The sequence below is a fragment of the Misgurnus anguillicaudatus genome, chromosome 10 (genome assembly GCF_027580225.2).
Source record: "Misgurnus anguillicaudatus chromosome 10, ASM2758022v2, whole genome shotgun sequence".
Taxonomy (NCBI): domain Eukaryota; kingdom Metazoa; phylum Chordata; class Actinopteri; order Cypriniformes; family Cobitidae; genus Misgurnus; species Misgurnus anguillicaudatus.
This window is the reverse complement of record NC_073346.2, coordinates 27,979,632-27,998,689: the sequence shown is the minus strand read 5'-3', so window position 1 is coordinate 27,998,689 and position 19,058 is coordinate 27,979,632. Positions and strand designations below refer to the sequence as shown.

The following is a 19,058-nucleotide window of genomic DNA, read 5'->3' as shown; positions in this document are numbered from 1 at the left end:
CTAGTACGGTTTAACATTAGCCAGTGTACTCTGCTTCTATGTTGTCCACCAAATTTTCTGTTTTCTCCTGCTTTTATTGATGTAAAGCTGCTTTGAAACAATTAAACAATTATGAAAGGCACTATATAAAATTGAATTGAATTAAACATTGACAGGTGCTTTTATATATGTCAATGACATTAATTAGGCATTGTTTAAATGCACAGATTTTAAACTATTTAGCTGCGCACAATTTCAAGATAATTTTGGATTTATAGATTTCACTTTCAATACCCATCTTTTTTGTGCGCACGTTCAATTTATGAATCACAAGTATGAACTTTTACCGTTTATTTTTTGGGCCAATTTTGCCTTTATTGGATAGATAGTAATTAAGGAGACAACAGGAAAGTATAGGGTGAAGAGAGGGGTATGGGATTGGTAAAGGACCTCAGACGCCAGAAGTGCGTCTGCACCATGTGTCGGACCATTGTTCACTACACCATCGGCCCTGACACACACGTATGCACTTTTGATTGAGAGATGGTTGTAAGATAAAATTTAGGACATTTTCTACACAGCATTTTATAAATTGACTAAAATGCATGTTTAAGCATTTTATAAAAAAAAAACTTTTATAAAAAGTTTTCCAGTCTTCAACTGTCCAATTTTGGTGAGCTTGTGCAAATTGTAGCCTCTTTTTCCTATTTGTAGTGGAGATGAGTGGTACCCGGTGGTGTCTTCTGCTGTTGTAGCCCATCCGCCTCAAGGTTATGGCTTCACAAATGCTTTGCTGCATACCTCGGTTGTAACAAGTGGTTATTTCAGTTAAAGTTGCTCTTCTATCAGCTTGAATCAGTCGGCCCATTCTCCTCTGACCTCTAGCATCAACAAGGCATTTTCAATCACAAGACTGCCAAATACTGGATGTTTTCCCTTTTAACACCATTCTTTGTAAACCCTAGAAATGGGCAGATTGTGAAATACTCAGACCGGCTCGTCCGGCACCAACAACCATGCCACGCTCAAAATTGCTTAAATCACCTTTCTTTCCCATTCTGACATTCAATTTGGAGTTCAGGAGATTGTCATGACCAGGACCACACCCCTAAATGCATTGAACAGGTGTTCCTAATAATCCTTTAGGTGAGTGTATATAATTTTAAAGTGGTAGGCACAACCTGAATGTATATTGTGAAATTCTAAAAAATCTGTATTAGTCAGTGTCCTTGAAGCCATTATACAATAGCTTTTTGTGCCTGTTCTAGTGTTATAACTGTGTGCAGCGCTTGACAACAAGCACACTTACCTGCTGTTTTATAACAGGGGTATATAGGTTGAATATAACTGAAAAGGATCATGACATACTTGAGTTAAAGAACCTACAGTCTAATAATATAGTATATGTCTATTTCCAACAGTCTTTTCAAAGCATTCCCGTTTCATAATTGAACTAGTTTTATGCTTCAAACTGTGTCAGAAACTTTACTTAGTAAACTCCCTTTGGCAATATACAAACAGATGATGAATTCAGTCAAAAAACTGTTATTCTGCAATACTATTTTAATAAGTTTAGCTTTCACAATATAGACATTGACAGTTCAGATCATTTGCAATAACTGACTTGCAACTATAAAAAATAGCTCAATATGGAATATCTAACAGTTGCTGAAAAATACATCATACCGTTGTCACTGCAAAACAATACTCACTGTCGCTAACACAACTGCACAACTGTCTCGGCTGGAGAAAGTATGCAATAATCAAGAAGATGAGGCTAAACCTTTTTACAGCAAAACTGACATTTAGAACCAAACTTCAATATACAAAATTATTTGTTAAATGTCACTTTAATTATGAGATTTAAAAAAGCCAATAGATTGGTTCCATTTACAGATAATGTCAACGAAAGGCTAGAACTATTAGACAAAACACGTATAATAATTGAGTGAAAACCAAGTAATACTGTATGTACAAACCTCCCGGTGTTAAAATGTCTAACCATTTTCAGAAACCACACTGCTTTTCCACAGAAACCACAATGTGTATTTACTCTGGTCTTAAAAATCCATCACCACTAAAATGACGTATCATAATTATGTTACAATTCTTGTAACAGTTTTACCAGCCGTCCTAAGGGGTTTAACCCTGTAATCCCAATAATAGCCATATGCACATAAATTCATTTGAATTCTGAATGCAAATTGGTCCATACGCTTTGCGTTTCACAGCCATGCATTTCTCCTTGGGTTTAATGAAATCCTGTTGTTACAGAAAGAAAAACCTCTGTGCATTTTGCTGAATGTTCTGTGAAATGGCATGCTTGTCTCTTGAAATGAAAATATCCATCTTGCAGATTATTTTAATGTTTAGAAAACTCAATTTGTGCAGTCAGTCTTATAAGCCCAAATACAATCATGTTACATGTTTCCATATTTCCAATGAAAATGGAATTCACTTTCCACTTAAAAATCTGATTATGAGAATCCACTTTGATGGCTTAAACCACTAATGAATGCAGACTTCCTGTTGACCACGTAAAGCCGCATCTTTGATGTCCATCCAATGAATGTTTACAATCTTAATGGCCCAAACGTATCTCATTTCCTCAAATAGGAAATCATTTTGGAGCCATCCACTGATTTTTCCATTTGGTTAAATAGAGATTTAAAAGAATAACAACGATCCAAAAAAGACCAATTGCCTTCGATGTACGCTTGCTGTCGAGTTGTATCAACCTCTGGTGGTTTCCGGCAGAGCTTAGAACTCAGTGGTGGAAATCTGAGTGACCTCAGTCTGTGTCCTTTCTTGTATACTCGAAGGCATTTGGTCCAGGCCTAGTCAGGTGGGCCGCTTCATTGACTCTGTCCTGGCGCACACGGAGATGGGCTCTCTTGTGACGCTGCGTGCTCTGGAAAAGCTGCTCTGTTCCATGCGTGAACGAAAGGGGAGGCAGAAATCCCGGAAGCACCTTTTGAAGTTTTCATCTAAGAAGGCGTACAGGATGGGGTTGAGGCTGCTGTTCATGTAGCCCAGAGCGATGCAAAGATGCCAGCAGGCAAGCACAAACAGATTCTTCTGGTTAATCTCCACCACAGTCTTGACGATGATGAAGAGGTGAATGGGGGTCCAGCAAACGATGAAGGCTGCCACCACCACCAATACCATGCGGGTGATGCGGCGAAGGTTCCTGTCTTTCTCTTTAGAGCCTGAGAGCAAACGCACGCTCTTTAGACGAATGATCATCAGCCCGTAGCAGACGGTGATGACCAAGACGGGAATCACAAAGGCGAAAATGAAGACGCAGATCTTGGTCACAGTGTCCCAATACCAATCTGGGTCTGGGAATTTCAGCATGCAAAAGGTTTTTCCTGTGGTGAATACAGAGGTCAAGAGATTAACTAGAATTTTTGAAATAAAAATCTGATAAAAATATTGCTTTTCACCATTTGCATAATGCATTAACATAAAAAAACATCTATTTGTGGTCTTTAAGAAACTATAGACATATAGGAAAAACTTATTTGATTTTTCCTATAAAAAACTTTTGGGTGATTCTCACAAAATCCAGATTAAGAATGTGTCCAGCATCAGAATTTTAAAAAAGCCCTTAGCCAATTTTATTTTGCACATATAAGATAAAGGTCTGAACGTACTATAACTATAATTTTTAGAGGATTTAAAAAATATTTCCTATAGAATTATTTACAATTTTTAGATTATCATTATCAAACCTTATCATTACCGCAACATGATATTTCATTAAAGGAATAGTCTACTCATTTTCAATATTAAAATATGTTATTACCGTAACTAAGAATTGTTGATACATCTCTCTATCATCTGTGTGCATGCACGTAAGCGCTGGAGCGCGCTGCGACGCTTCGATAGCATTTAGCTTAGCCCCATTCATTCAATTGTACCATTTAGAGATAAAGTTAGAAGTGACCAAACACATCAACGTTTTTCCTATTTAAGACGAGTAGTTATACGAGCAAGTTTGGTGGTACAAAATAAAACGTAGCGCTTTTCTAAGCGGATTTAAAAGAGGAACTATATTTTATGGCGTAATAGCACTTTTGGGAGTCTTAAATAGGAAAAACGTTGATGTGTTTGGTCACTTCTAACTTTATCTCTAAATGGTACAATTGAATGAATGGGGCTAAGCTAAATGCTATCGAAGTGTCGCAGCGCGCTCCAGCGCTTACGTGCACGCACACAGATGATAGAGGGATGTATCAACAGTTCTTAGTTAAGGTAATAACATATTTTAATATTGAAAATGAGTAGACTATTCCTTTAAGTATATGCATTTACAAACTCATGTTTTGGTAATGAGAACTAAAAAGTTGTCTAGGTACTATGACAAACAAAATTTCAACTTTTATCTGGAGAGAAAAAAGTAACTTTTTACCTGGTAGCCATTTTGAGTGTCACAGTCAATTATGTCCCTTCCAACAATTTTTTTAATGTTAGTTCCTTGAAGGCTTAAACAAAGATTGAAAATTGTTGCGGAGGATGAGAAAATTGTCTTCCCTACTGAAAAATCCAGCTAAGACCAGCATAAGCTGGTGAGCTGGTTTTAGCTGGTCTCCAGCTTGGTTTTAGCTGGTTTTGCTGGTGTAGCAAGCTGGTCTAGCTGTGTTTTGGTCACATTTTAAGCTGGTCTAGCTGGACTTAGCTGGTCAGGCTGGAATACCAGCTGGCCCACCAGCATGACCAGCTTTGTCAGGCTGGGAGGACCAGCGTAAACCACCTTAAACCAGCTACCAGCTTACGCTGGTCTTAGCTGGATTTTTCAGTATGGTTGTGTTTATAGTATAACATGCACTGAAGCTTTTTATTTGTTCGATTTTTTAATTATAAATATTTTAATGTCAAAGAACCCAAATCCAGTCATGGACACATTGCGGTAATGAAAATTTTCCTCTTAAATGTGGAAAAAACAACAAAATTGGTTTGTATGATGTCATTTGAAATCATTTGCAAAATTGTACATAAAGAGATGTTTGTAACGTTATGCTTCTTATTTTGATAGTCTTACTTTGCATTTACTTTTTTAATCAAAATGTTTCATGACACCTCATAAGTCTTAATTTCGTGAGAATCACCCTTTTGTGTTAACCATGATTTTTTAACTTATCCCCACCTGTGTCAGTCTTTTTAGTGCCAGCCATGACCATTACTGGGATGCCAATAGCTGAGGACAGAATCCACACGCAAATGTTGATGATCTTTGCCTTGACTGGCGTACGAAAATCCAGAGCTTTCACTGGATGGCACACGGCGATATAACGGTCCACGCTCATCATCGTCAGCGTGAAAATACTGGTAAACATATTGTAGTAGTCGATAGCGATAACCACCTTACACAAGAGCTCCCCAAATGGCCAAGTACTCATTAAATATTTGGCACTCTGGAAGGGTAGCGTGCTGGTGGCCAAAGCGTCAGCCAAAGCAAGATTAAAGATGTAAATGTTGGTGGCTGTCTTCATCTTTGTGTACCTGTTGAAGAAAAGTAAGAGTTAGTCAGCATGCTTTCTTCTTTTAAATGTCAGCACCTGGGTTTGCAAGAAAGATATGAGCCACATGAATGCCGATGCAGATGAATGGGTTGTTTTGTAAGTGATTTGAAGCTGTTCTGGGATTTGGCCTTTTGATTATGAAGATCTCATACGATTGTTAAAGATCATGATCCACTTCATAAAGTGCAAAAAGAAGCATGTGTGGATTGAATAGACACGGGCACACTGTAAAAAACTAATATTTCATAATCAAAATGGTTAATCTGTTTAAATTCAAGACATATGTGAGCTTCGATATGAACGTATATATTCATTTTTATTACTATTTTCTGCCACAGCATCACCCTTAAACATCTCCAATACATTTTCTTTTGGTCAAATACGTGTACTTCACATGCCATGCAATGGGTTTTTCTTTGGCTACACGTAGGCTGATATTTCTTCAGCGGTTTACAGAGCCAGTAACAGATTTGTGTGATTTCTCAAGAAACCCATTTCGGTGATATCCAACAGGTAATAGGGAAATTTTATACATGGTATTTAAAAGTGCTTTTGACATAGACTTTCAAATGAAATCCAGTTAGTACTGTCTCATTGCAATTCCATCCTTTCGCATCGGCACGCTCTCTCATTATATTAAGATGCCTCAAGTGTCTCTCTGTGCTATCTTACAATAATCAGCTCATAATTTTCTGGGAGCACTCTCTGTTTTTCAAACCAGAAGTGAGCTGATAAGGCATTAAAGGATACAACAATGCAACCATAGTAACTAAAGAGATCATGGTACACCAATACTAAAGGCTTACGCTGTAATCCATTGATTATCATCTCAAAGCTTTAGTGATTTGTCTGGTGCCCACACGCCTTGAGGACTTGACATTTGAAGTCGCACCGAGTTGAAGAGAGTAAATTTCATATCCATTAGTGACACTGCAGTTTATTGTTCACTTTGTACAGTGTGGTGTGAGGAAGTAAACAATTATTATAAATCCCATTAGTTCTTAATATACTGTGTGCATAAGATGTTTTGTTGTGTGTAGTGTACATGTCTCACATTTGCATTTATAATTTTATACTAAAGAAATCATGAGGAACTCTTGGGTCATGTAAATTTTGCACTCCTGCCAGCCATTTTTCATGGCAGATTTTCATCAGGGAATATTTTGATGAAAAAATGCCTTTGAGAAATAAAATGGAGTTTCCAGGTATCATAAATGAGTGGCTCTAATTTGCTTTTAAATGGCTTGTGTTTACTAGAATAAAACCCATAAAAATACTTGATTTTTTTAACCTTGCCAATCCTTTATGAGGACCCATGTGTACAATTATCTATAAATGAAACGTTGGCGAAACTATTAATGATTTCTTCTTATTTCTAAGTATTTCTGCCTGCACAATATAAAGACTTACAGAAGTAGAAGTGTAAAAATACCCAAATGTGGAATAGCGTAATGAAAAGTCAAACCAGACATCACGTCTTTGATGAGCTCATTCATTCTTCTCCTCTTAGCTTTCACTCCTGAAGATTCATTACATAGTTTAAAAGGTGCCATGAATGGAGCAGAAAATGTAATCAAGCTGAATGAATCGAACTTAACTCTAAAGGAAACAAGGTTTATTTTTATATCAGTGGATTTAGGATTGCGTAAATACCTGTGAAATTGTATCTAACAGTCTTTTGATAGAATGGTTAACTTAACAACCAAGACCAAAACACACCAGCTGTCAACCTGCTATATAAAATTGTTGTTGAAAAGATATGTTAACCCTTGTGCATTGTTCAAATTCACTACCCTTTTGTGTTGAACTTGTTAGTGGACAAAAAAGGCCACTAAATTAAACGGCTGTAAAAATGTAAAAAAAAAGTAATTTTTTTGCATAAATCTGTTAATCAACCCTTAATCAAAACGAATGTTTTATATTTTTTTACAAATGTTTACAAAAATTCCATGATTTAAACACTTAAATTGCCAAGTTCTATTACATTTTATAAATAATAAGTTTTTGTTTTACATTTACTATTTAAGTACATTAACGTATACTTTTACTCAAGTAAAATTTTAATGTAATTAGGTATTAAATAAATTTTAATATGCAATATTAAAGAATACACAGTATGATTCTATGCTTTAGAATGTAGCGAAGTAAAGTTATTTCCAATACAAACACCCTAATAAAGCACAGATCCTTGAAAAATTTAACTAATGTAACTAAGTATTGTCCACTGTTATCAAGTCCAACTAAATTCAATTTAAGCTGATAATAGTCCGTTTTACTGGCATTTTTGCAGCAGCCGCTATGAAAACCAGCCATTTTGATGAAAGTTTGCCACTCAACAGTGCGAGTTCCGGCGTGGTCACGTGGAAAAGTGACGTCAATGCATACCCTCTATATAAAAATTGATTGTGGACTAGAATTTTTTCACCTTTTCCACATGTCAAAGATTAGTAAAAACATTGGCTTTAATGCATTTTTAGTTTTTGTGCAGCATCAGATTAAATTTTTTTCTCCCTCATTTATTTGTGTTTGTGGTTTGTGGCCACATTGACTTCCATTATAACAACATTTTTTGATTGCAGAGCCATGACACCTTATTATCATGCATTCTTGATTGTTGGTGGTTTTTCCTGCAAATTTTTACTGTTGATCACCATGTGGCACCATTAACCCCTTAGTAGGCCTGTGCAAAAACAGAGCTTAATTTCTGGTTTGTACATTGAGTTATATGAAGTATAAATCCAGTTCATAATCACATTTTATATTGAAAATCAGTAATTCTGTGTGTATTTTTCCCAAATCAGTGACACCACTTATGAACTTGGCAATTAAAGAGTTAAAATCATGGACTTTTTTGTAAACATTTGGTAGTTTTAATCAGTACTGAGATTCATTAACAGATTCATTCAAACACGAAAGGATAGTACATTTGCCCATGAAATATTGAGTTAAGCATTTTCTTAAAATATGTATAATTTTTGTCAACAAAAATCATTCCACTGCTAAAACACATAGAAAGTTGTGGCCAAATCAAGACTAAAAAACTAAACAAAAAATGGCCAATTTTTTCCCCAAAAACACATAAGTGTAAAGTATGGTTAGTATGGTTGTTGTGTGCAATACAGCAAAATAACAATCAAATAATAATAAAGTATAAAACTAGTGGTCTTAATTATATGGGCATACACTTTAAATATGATTTCTATACTTAAATATTCTTGTTCTTTATTAAATCATGACATCACATTGCAATTTTGCATTTGGCGGCCACAACTTGAAGTGCATTTAATCTTTACATCAATATTTGTGCTCCCTGAGATCAAACCCATGACCTTTTCGCTGATGACGCAATGCTTTGTCTAAGCTACAGGAAACTAGTCTTTCTAAATCATCTCACAATTTTGGAATGCGATCAGATTGTAACAGGTGCTTTTTGAGGTGGTTCACCCAAAGGTTAAAAATCTGTCATCATTTAACTTAATCATTTTGTGTGCCACAATGAAAGGCTTGGAACAACATACATGCAACTAAATGAAATTTTTATTTTTGGATAAACTATCATTTAAAAATGTGTGTTCATCCTCGAAACAAACAAACCAGCAGCTGTCTCACAGTTACACTGGCACATCAGTGGGTGACACTTTGTTTGTGCTGTATGTTGAGTGAAAGGTTGTCACTCTCAGTTAAACTCACTCATCTTCATCCTCTGCTTATATCTGCCTTTCATCTTCCACAACTTGATTTACAATATAAAATTGACAGATTTGTGAATTAACTAGCATTTATAAGTTAAAGGCTATTGCCTGACTTATAATGTCAACAACAGATTTTCAGGCAGTTTGACTGTTTTTAGTTCTCTTCGGGCTCCACTGCATTGTGCAAATATCACTAGAGAGTACACAAATTAACTTTGCTGAATATTGCAGCTAAAGTGCACATGTATTAAAACACTCTTTAAAACATGCTTACCGGACCACACCGTACATAACCAGCACGTTTCCGAACAGCCCCAGAACGCAGATAACAGAGTAAAGCGCGGTGATGCTGACAGCGATTGCGAGCGCAGCGCTGCCTCTACCCGGCATCTGCTCAGTGCCTTGGCTGAGGTTGGATAGAAGACCCGCTGGTTCCTCCATGAAGCTTGTGTTGGTCACAATCAAAGGGAAATCGCTGGCGGTAATGTTTGTAAACTCCATTTTGCGCCTCCTGTTTAATGTCAACGAGACTGTATATCTGTGATCTTAGTTTCAGTGTGTTTGCTATGAAAGCGGCACAACAGAACGGGTCTAGTCACGAAACCGTTGGTGAAGAGCGCGCGCTTCTTTTCTCGGGAGCGCACTCGAGTTCCGACTGCGCGCGCTGTTGTGCTGTCACGTACTTTCTCTGAAGTCAAATCCTAGTGGGATACATGGCAATATACTGCGCCCACAAAGGCGCACTGACTGGAATGTGTGCTAGATACATTCTGTAATTGATATTCCTGCATTTCAGTTGTTGTTTTTTAAACCGTCATTAAACCCTTAGATAGTGAGCAATTGGGAGATTTTTATTTAAATGTATTTTTCTGTCTGTTGTTGTCATGTCTGTCTGTCTCTTTGTGTCCATCTATTCATCAATCCATCTAATTACCTAGATTTGCCTAGCTATCACTAGGGTGGTACCCTTTCAAAAAGTACACCTTTGGAAATATTAGTGGCTCATAGAGGTATATAAGTAGGCATACCTACCATATCTTAACCTAAATTGTACACAGGGGCATTTGGTACCATTTTTTGATTATTTATCTGTATATGTCTATCATCTATCAGTCCATCCATTTGTCTATTTATGGCTACACACACCTAAAGGATTATTAGGAACACCATACTAATACTGTGTTTGACCCCCTTTCGCCTTCAGAACTTCCTTAATTCTACGTGGCATTGATTCAACAAGGTGCTGAAAGCATTCTTTAGAAATGTTGGCCCATATTGATAGGGTAGCATCTTGCAGTTGATGGAGATTTGTGGGATGCACATCCAGGGCACGAAGCTCCCGTTCCACCACATCCCAAAGATGCTCTATTGGGTTGAAATGGACTTTGGGGGCCATTTTAGTACAGTGAACTCATTGTCATGTTCAAGAAGCTAATTTGAAATTATTTGAGCTTTGTGACATGGTGCATTATCCTGCTGGAAGTAGCCATCTGAGGATGGGTACATGGTGGTCATAAAGGGATGGACATGGTCAGAAACAATGCTCAGGTAGGCCGTGGCATTTAAATAAATAAAATTGAATTTAAACAATGCCCAATTGGCACTAAGGGGCCTAAAGTGTGCCAAAAAAAAAACATCCCCCACACCATTACACCACCACCAGCCTGCACAGTGGTAGCAAGGCATGATGGATCCATGTTCTCATTCTGTTTACGTCAAATTCTGACTCTACCATCTGAATGTCTCAACAGAAATCGAGACTCATCAGACCAGGCAACATTTTTCCAGTCTTCAACTTTCCAATTTTGGTGAGCTTGTGCAAATTGTAGCCTCTTTTTCCTTTTTGTAGTGGAGATGAGTGGTACCCAGTGGGGTCTTCTGCTGTTGTTGCCCATCCGCCTCAAGATTGTGCGTGTTGTGGCTACACAAATGCTTTGCTGCATACCTCGGTTGTAACGAGTGGTTATTTCAGTCAAAGTTGCTCTTCTTTCAACTTGAATCAGTCGGCCCATTCTCCTCTGACCTCTAGCATCAACAAGGCATTTTCGCCCACAGGACTGCCGCATACTGTATTTTTTTCCCTTTTCACACCATTCTTTGTAATCCCTAGAAATGGTTGTGCATAAAAATCCCAGTAACTGAGCAGATTGTGAAATACTCACACCCGTCTGGCGACAACAACCATACCACGCTCAAAATAGCTTAAATCCCCTTTCTTTCCCATTCTGACATACAGTTTGGAGTTCAGGAGATTGTCTTGACCAGGACCACACCCCTAAATGCATTGAAGCAACTGCCATGTGATTGGTTGATTAGATAATTGCATTAATGAGAAATTGAACAGGTGTTCCTAATAATCCTTTAGGTGAGTGTATGTTCATCTGTCAGTCATCTATCTGTTCATCTGTCCATTCATCCATTAGTGCTGCCTCACGAAACAAAAACTTTTATTCTGCAAACGATTAGTCGCGACTAATCGTGAGGCAGCACTATCATCCATACATTCATTCGTTTATTTATTTGACTGTCACAGCATAAAAATACAAAATACATGTACATTATATTATGTCTATGATTTCTGTCTGTGTCTTGGTGTTCATCTATCCGTATGTCTGTCAGTAACAAGCTTTGTTAGTTATTTATACGTAACCAATTACAGACTACACTAATTATTTTGTGATTCACATAACTACTGTTAGCTCATTTCATTAACACCCAATTAATACTGCAATCATAATAGATGCAGAATATAAGGGATTTATAATGCCATTATCCTGCTGTCAGCAGATGAGTAACATCAGTTTGTAACAGTTATAATTGTGTGCTTTACAAGATGAATAAAGACTTTGACATGAAAATGCCCCATTAGCAGCAGGTCAGGTTCAATATCATGCTGGCATATTGAAATCCACAAGGAAATCAATAAAATTAATTAAGAATGAATCTTTAGGCTTATACCAGGCATGCTATTTCAGTGTTTGGCTGGTGTTTTGAGGTCTTTTTGACCTTAGTGAAGCAACAGAAACTGTGATTTTGTTAAGCAACCCCCTTTGGCATCATTTCCTGATAAAACTTGTGACCATCTGGATGCTTTGTGTTTAAATCAAAGAAACAAGCTGTTACTGCATGTTGTTTGGGTGTTTGTGAAGATACAGAGTTCATGACCTCGATCAATCTTCTTAAATTTTAAAATAATATATTTTAAACTTCTTGTGACTACCTGCAGTATCCTTAAACTATTTCTCCACTGAGGTCCCATTAGCGATGCAAGTTGCAGTTAAATTTTGGACCATAAACAATACCCCTCCGGGATATATTTTCAACACTCAACTCATTTTAATAACGTCAGATAGATCGAATGATCAGTTTAATGTGGAACTGAAGACATTATTTGCTTTTCATTGGCCTCTAATAGCAAAACAGTGCAACAAAACCCAAATCCCTGACAAAACATCCCTGGTGGCCCTAACAGCGCTTGATATTAAAGTTAAAAGCTTTGTATTTATTTAGGAAACTGTATTATTTTTCTAGAGACTGATAGAAAAATAGATAAACCAAACTTTTTATTTTACCCAGAAGTGACATTTTTAAAGGTGCTAGAACTAAATGTACTGCAAGACTCGTGATGGCTTTGGAACTGTAGAGTGCTACTCTGAAAAACAGCATTTGTGAATACCACACACAGTTCTTTTAAATGATAACCAGCAGCAGACACATAATGCACACTTCAGTTCACATCACTGGGGTGAACTCTTAACAGTAAAAACTAGAAAAATCTCTCTATGTCATTTATATGAAGCTTAGTCAGTTACTACAGCCAGCTGTTTAGATTTCAACTTGATTTTTTTGTCTAAAGGCCACATTAAATCTCTGTTGGTACCCAGCTGTCATTTCACTGTGTTTAGACCCGATATAGTCCGGCTATGAGTAACCCACTTCTAGCCAAAATAAACCTGAATTTGGTCAAGCGTTTGGTTTAATTTATTTATTTAATTTATTGTTTGGTTATGGTTAGACGCCTGTTAACTTTTCATTGACAGACCAAAGGTTGCCTTATTTTTGCCTTAATGTCTGGGCTGTGCTTGGACGGCTATTAGACATTTTTTCAAAAAGCAAAATTACCATTCATTTATTTAGGTACACATTTTAGACATTTATACTTATAAGGGTGGTTTCCTGGACAAGGTTAAAATTAATCTAGGACTAGGCTCTTGTTGTATTAGGATATTTAAGTAGTTTTTACAAACAATCCTTACAAAAAACAATTTTGGTGTGCATCTTGAGACAAAACAATGGCCCTGATATTTGTCAGTACATGGTGTTTTAAAATTAAAGGACAAGTTCGGTATTTTACACTTAAAGCCCTGTTTTCAGATTGTTTATGATAAAATAGAACGTTTTGACTGAAATTTCGACACATGCGGCTGCCCCGAGAATTTTCGGGTGTTTGTTGTATCACCTCCCACCTCTACAATAGCTGCACAGGTGCACCGGAACAATCCCTCCCAAAATGCACCAAACTCTCGCCCACAAAGACGTGAAACCCACCGAGTGGTCAGGGGTGTTAACTGATATGCTTACACAAAAATCGCTGCAAAAGATGCTTCCCAACAGGTGTTTTACCATTCGTTGTAAACTTATGGACCTATTTTTCCAAACGCCTCACACCTGTATATTCTTCCGCTGAGAGCTTGAATAATAGACACTCCAGCCCAGTTGGTGGCGATAATCCACCTTTGCCAATTGCAAGAAAACAAACAACATTCCCGGCGGCGGAGTAATACCGTACCTCACAGCACATCTAATACAAGTCAATGCAGTTGGACAAAACTTCGATAAAACCTGTTGGAAAGCGTCTTTTGCAGCGATTTTTGTGTGAGCATATCAGTGAACACCCCTGACCGCTCTGTGAGTTTCACGTCTTTGTAAAGGAAAGTTTAATGCATTTTAGGAAGGATTGTTCCAGTACACCTATAAAGCCATTATAGAGGTGGGAGGTGATACAAAGAAACACCCGAAAATTCTCGGGCCAGCATCATATGTCCAAATTTCAGTCAAAACCATTCTATTTCATCATAAACAATCTAAAAACAGGGCTTTAAGTGTAAAATACCGAACTTGTCTTTTAAGGCAACTCAAACATGCATCTTAGTCTGGTACCAGAATACGTCCTGTCCCGGAAACCGCCCCATAGATTGGATCAATCTATCTTTTTCTATCAATCTTTTATGGAAAACTGCACATTGATGTGTTTTTCATGTGATTTTACAGTGGATGTGTAAATTTGCAGTATATTTCGGTAATTTTACCATTTTTAAACTGTATTTCAAAAAAACGTGGAAAATATATCAAATAAAACGTTAAAATTCTGTCAAATAAAAAACATTTTTAGATAAAAAAATTATATCATCATTACATGTTTAAAGGGGCCATTGCATGAAAATCTGACTTTCAATGTTTAGGTGCTATAATTGGGTCCCCAGTGCTTCTATCAACCTAGAAAATGTGAAAAAGATCAACACAGTAACTTAGTTTTGCTAAACCATTCTCTACAAGCACATGAAAAAATAGGTTGTTGAAGTTTGGCTCTTCTTATGATGTCATAAAGAGCTCTTATTATAATAATACTGCCCCTTAATCTGCACTATCCAACCACAGCACTGCCATTTATTGCAGAGAGAAAGAGAGAGAGAGAAAATAATTGACAGCACAATTGAGTTTCAATTGCAACAAACCACCATCACTGTCAGTGTTTGCATTTCATCAAGTTCATTTGCATTTTAAAGAACACATTTTGGTATTTTGAGCTAAAACTTCACATATGTGCTCTAGGGACACCAAATATTTATTTGACATCTTAAAAAAGTCTTGTGACATGGCTCCTTTAAACTATCACAATCTAAATAAAGAGTGACATAAACAAATATCAGCATAATAAACAAACATCAGCATAATTCCTATAAAGCAGTATTTTTTGTGAAGTGAGAACATATTTTATCCTAACACACAGTTATTATGTTAGATATAAAATTCCTTTCGCAAAATGTATAAATCAATCATTTCCATCACTGTCAAGACTGAATGGATGATGACTAAATCATGTGCATGTTCACTGCTGGAAATTGTACACTATTAAATACACCAGTGAAAAGTCTGGTTAAAATGAGTATTTCTATTAGTCCAGGGGGTCAAAGTTTTATGAAACGACTGAAATTATATTTGACCTCTCTGGCATCACAATATGCGCCTTATGATCATAATGGATGCCAGGCCGTGAATTTCAGAGCGACTGCCAGCTTTGTTCCGAGCTGAGGCTATTTTCTTTAATGCCCCCCCGAAGGTCAAGCACATACGGACACCATTATAGTCGGCCAGCAGATATTTAAACGTTGTGAGCATCTGTTCTTACAGATGGCTCTTTATATTTGCCTTGATGAGAACGATTGAACCATTAACTTTAACAGATAAGTCCAAGTTACAACTGCCACAACAGCCCAGATTACAAAATATGATAGAAAACACCAGTACAGCTGATGTAACTGCAATAACATTTACAGTACCTGCATATTTTTCAGAGACAACAGGCTTGGTCGGACCACTAAGACTGATAAAGCCTTTTCAGATCCAAGAGACATATGCACCTATTAGACCATCTAATGGTAAGATTCTGCCAAACTGTGTTGGTGTAAATAATTTACTTGGTGTAAATAAACTCACTATATACTAAAACAAACATATGATTAAATAGTGGCAAACTTAAAGGAAAACAACACAGCTTTTCAATATTTTACTATGTTCTAACCTCAATTTAAATTAATTAATACATACCTATCTTATATCAATGCGTGCACTTAATCTTTGCAAAGTGCGTCATAAATGGGTTAGCATTTAGCCTAGCCCCATTCATTCCTTAGGATCCAAACAGGGATGAATTTAGAAGCCACCAAACACTTCCATTATTTCCCTATTTAAAGACTGTTACATGAGTAGTATGGTGGCACAAAATAAAACGTGGCGATTTTTAAGCGTATAAAAAATGAGGGCTATATTGTATGGCGGAAGAGCACTTAGTTTGCAGCACTTCGACCTCTGGCACAGTAATATCATCACTCCTGACTACTACCCCTCTCGCTCAAACTCAGGGAGAGGGGTAGTGATGATGTTACTGCGCACCGAGGTCGAAGTGCTGCAAACTTTGTGCCACTATACACTATACTTTGTATACACTATACTCATGTAACAGTCTTTAAATAGGGAAATCACGGAAGTGTTTGTGGCTTCTAAATTCATCCCTGTTTGGATCCTAAGGAATGAATGGGGCTAGCTAAATGCTAACACATTCACAAAGCCCTGTGCAAAAATTAAGTGCACGTATTGAAAAATGATAGATATGTATTAATTTGTTTAAGTTGAGGTAAGAACATAGTAAAATATTGAAAAACGGTGGTGTTTTCCTTTAAATGCAACTTTTTAAGGTTTATATGTTAAAATTGTATCTAAAATCCAATATAAACATTAAAATAAAAATTGTGTTTTCCTCTGAACGGTAACTTAATTTAAATGTGTAGTTGTGACACTTGAAGACTTGCCAAGATATAAAATCAATACATTAAATAAAAGTCTTGACTGTGGAATGAAGAATAATTTATAGCCTTCATAATAAATTGCTCAGGTATTCCATTACTAGATTTAGTTCTGAGGGAAATGCTTAATGCTTATATTGTTCTTAACATGGGAATACATTTGTAATACATATCTGTATTACCTGTAAACAAATCTGTAATACATTTGCAGATACGTATATCTATCACTGGTTTAATGCTAAGTGAGTTTAAAAGGCTGTATAATTTGTTTTCTGATTAATCATTCAGACCTCATTAAAGCCATTTACATGAGAAGTGCAGATATTACTTTTTAAAGGGACACTACACTTTTTTTGAAAATATTTTCCAGCTCCCCTTGAGTTAAACATTTGAGTTTTATCGTTTTGGAATCCATTCAGCTGATCTCCGGCTCTGGCAATACAACTTTAAGCCGAAAATAGTCCCCAGTTATTGAAAGTTACCAAGGGGACTATTTTCGGGCACTGCGTAATATCATTGCGCCTGTTGCAGCCATGTTAAGGCAGCAATGTCCTTGATTATTACGCCAGAATGAGAGTATAGTTCCTAGCCATATTGGCCTAAAAAATCACAACTTTTAATTTTCAGTCGGAAAAATTAAATAATTAACTCTAGGGGAGCTGGAAAATGAGCCTATTTTCAAAAAAAGTGGAGTGTCCCTTTAAGTTTTAAGTCTCATAATAAAGACCATGGAATTAATATAAATCATTAATATTAAAAAGATGAATGAACATCTATTCATTCATCCATTAATCTAGAAATATCTATCTATCTATCTATCTATCTATCTATCTATCTATCTATCTATCTACATCATTAATAATACGCAGATGAAGTAAAATAGTCATTCATTCATCCATCTATCGATGTAGAAATATAGATATTCATTAACGTGTAGTTGGTTAGATTATATAACACTCACATGTTTTGTGTTGAGATTTAGGTCTGTCCAGGTAAGTGTGCGTGACAAGACTGCTGTTTATATTAATTATCATTACTGTGCAAGACGGAAGAAGCCACAGATGCCATTAGCATCTAATCAGTCTTTCTGGCTCTTGGCATAAGTAGAACTGATGAATTCAGACCAGTGGGAAATCTATAGTGATATATCTAATTTCTATGTATTATTAACGTAAATACACGTTAAAAGGACATTTAAGCATTTTTTTTAATTACTTTTTGAAACCAAAGCCAACCAAATTAAAGTGCCTGCCCAACTGAGTGACTAAGTGGTTACGTAGTTTTTTCTGTCTTCCAAGAATAACATCTTTGAAAGAGTGTCTGTTGTAAACATTCTTTTCACAATTGCTGCTTACAAGGCCACAATGCATCTCATAAATATGCGTGCCAACTCCACGTTTTGTTCTTCTATTTTTAGTGGTTTAATTGGCTTTGGGGGCATAAACTGAATTTCCTTGGTGTTGACGTATAAGCTGTGGTAGAGTGTGATGGCTGTGTTTTGTTTGTTTTTGGTTGGTTCATTACAATGATGAGGAAACACAAGGAAAGATTTTATTGCTGTTGCTTCGTTAAACCTGTGCCAGAAAATGATGCATTACTGTAATATGTATGACGCTTTAAGAATATATGTGGTTATATAAGCCTGTTTATCCTAGTACAGTTACAGTACAGTATGTTAATAGGGAGACATTACTAATTGGTCGTCGATGATGCTTTACTAATGAGTCTGCGAGGGACAGAAAGGTTGGGAAACCCTGGATTAGATCATGGATGACTGGTGCATTAGATTGATGAGATCCAGCCTTCTGCCCACATATTGGCACAGCTTTTTTGGCAGCCATCAACACTTTGAGACTGAGAAATCTGTCTATCACCTTTCACTTCAAACCAGATTTGACCATCAAGACTCCCACAGTAGGGGTGAGATATATTGTTGTAGGAATATACTCATTTAAACGTGCTTCACAAAACATTTATATTTAAGCAATACTGGAAGGAAAAAATTAGCATAGCTCAAATACTGTTTATAAATTAATTTAAATTATTTAAAATTATGAATGGCAATGGTTTCTTTAGAATATATAAGCATGCAACATGTAAACAGTAAATAAAAAAACATTGTTATGCAACAAACATAATGATCAGCTATGGGGATGGGAACTCATTTTATAAATATTTATGAAATGTAAATGTCTTATTCAAGCAGTTGAGCACAATTTAGAATCCATACACACGGCCGCACACTGTCACGAGAACAGTTCATAAGAGCTTCAAGGACA

At 36.5% G+C, this 19,058-nt stretch overlaps 1 protein-coding gene across 1 annotated transcript; it reads right to left on the bottom strand.

Annotated features, from left to right (window-relative positions):
• Positions 1-1,827: 1,827 nt before the first annotated feature.
• Positions 1,828-9,977, bottom strand: oprd1b (opioid receptor, delta 1b). Its single transcript, XM_055211886.2, has 3 exons — positions 9,471-9,977; positions 5,129-5,484; positions 1,828-3,350 (listed from the first exon to the last, which is right to left on the bottom strand). Exons 1-3 carry the CDS (start codon positions 9,695-9,697, stop codon positions 2,821-2,823), a joined length of 1,113 nt encoding a protein of 370 aa, XP_055067861.1. The 5' UTR covers positions 9,698-9,977; the 3' UTR covers positions 1,828-2,820.
• Positions 9,978-19,058: the final 9,081 nt, after the last annotated feature.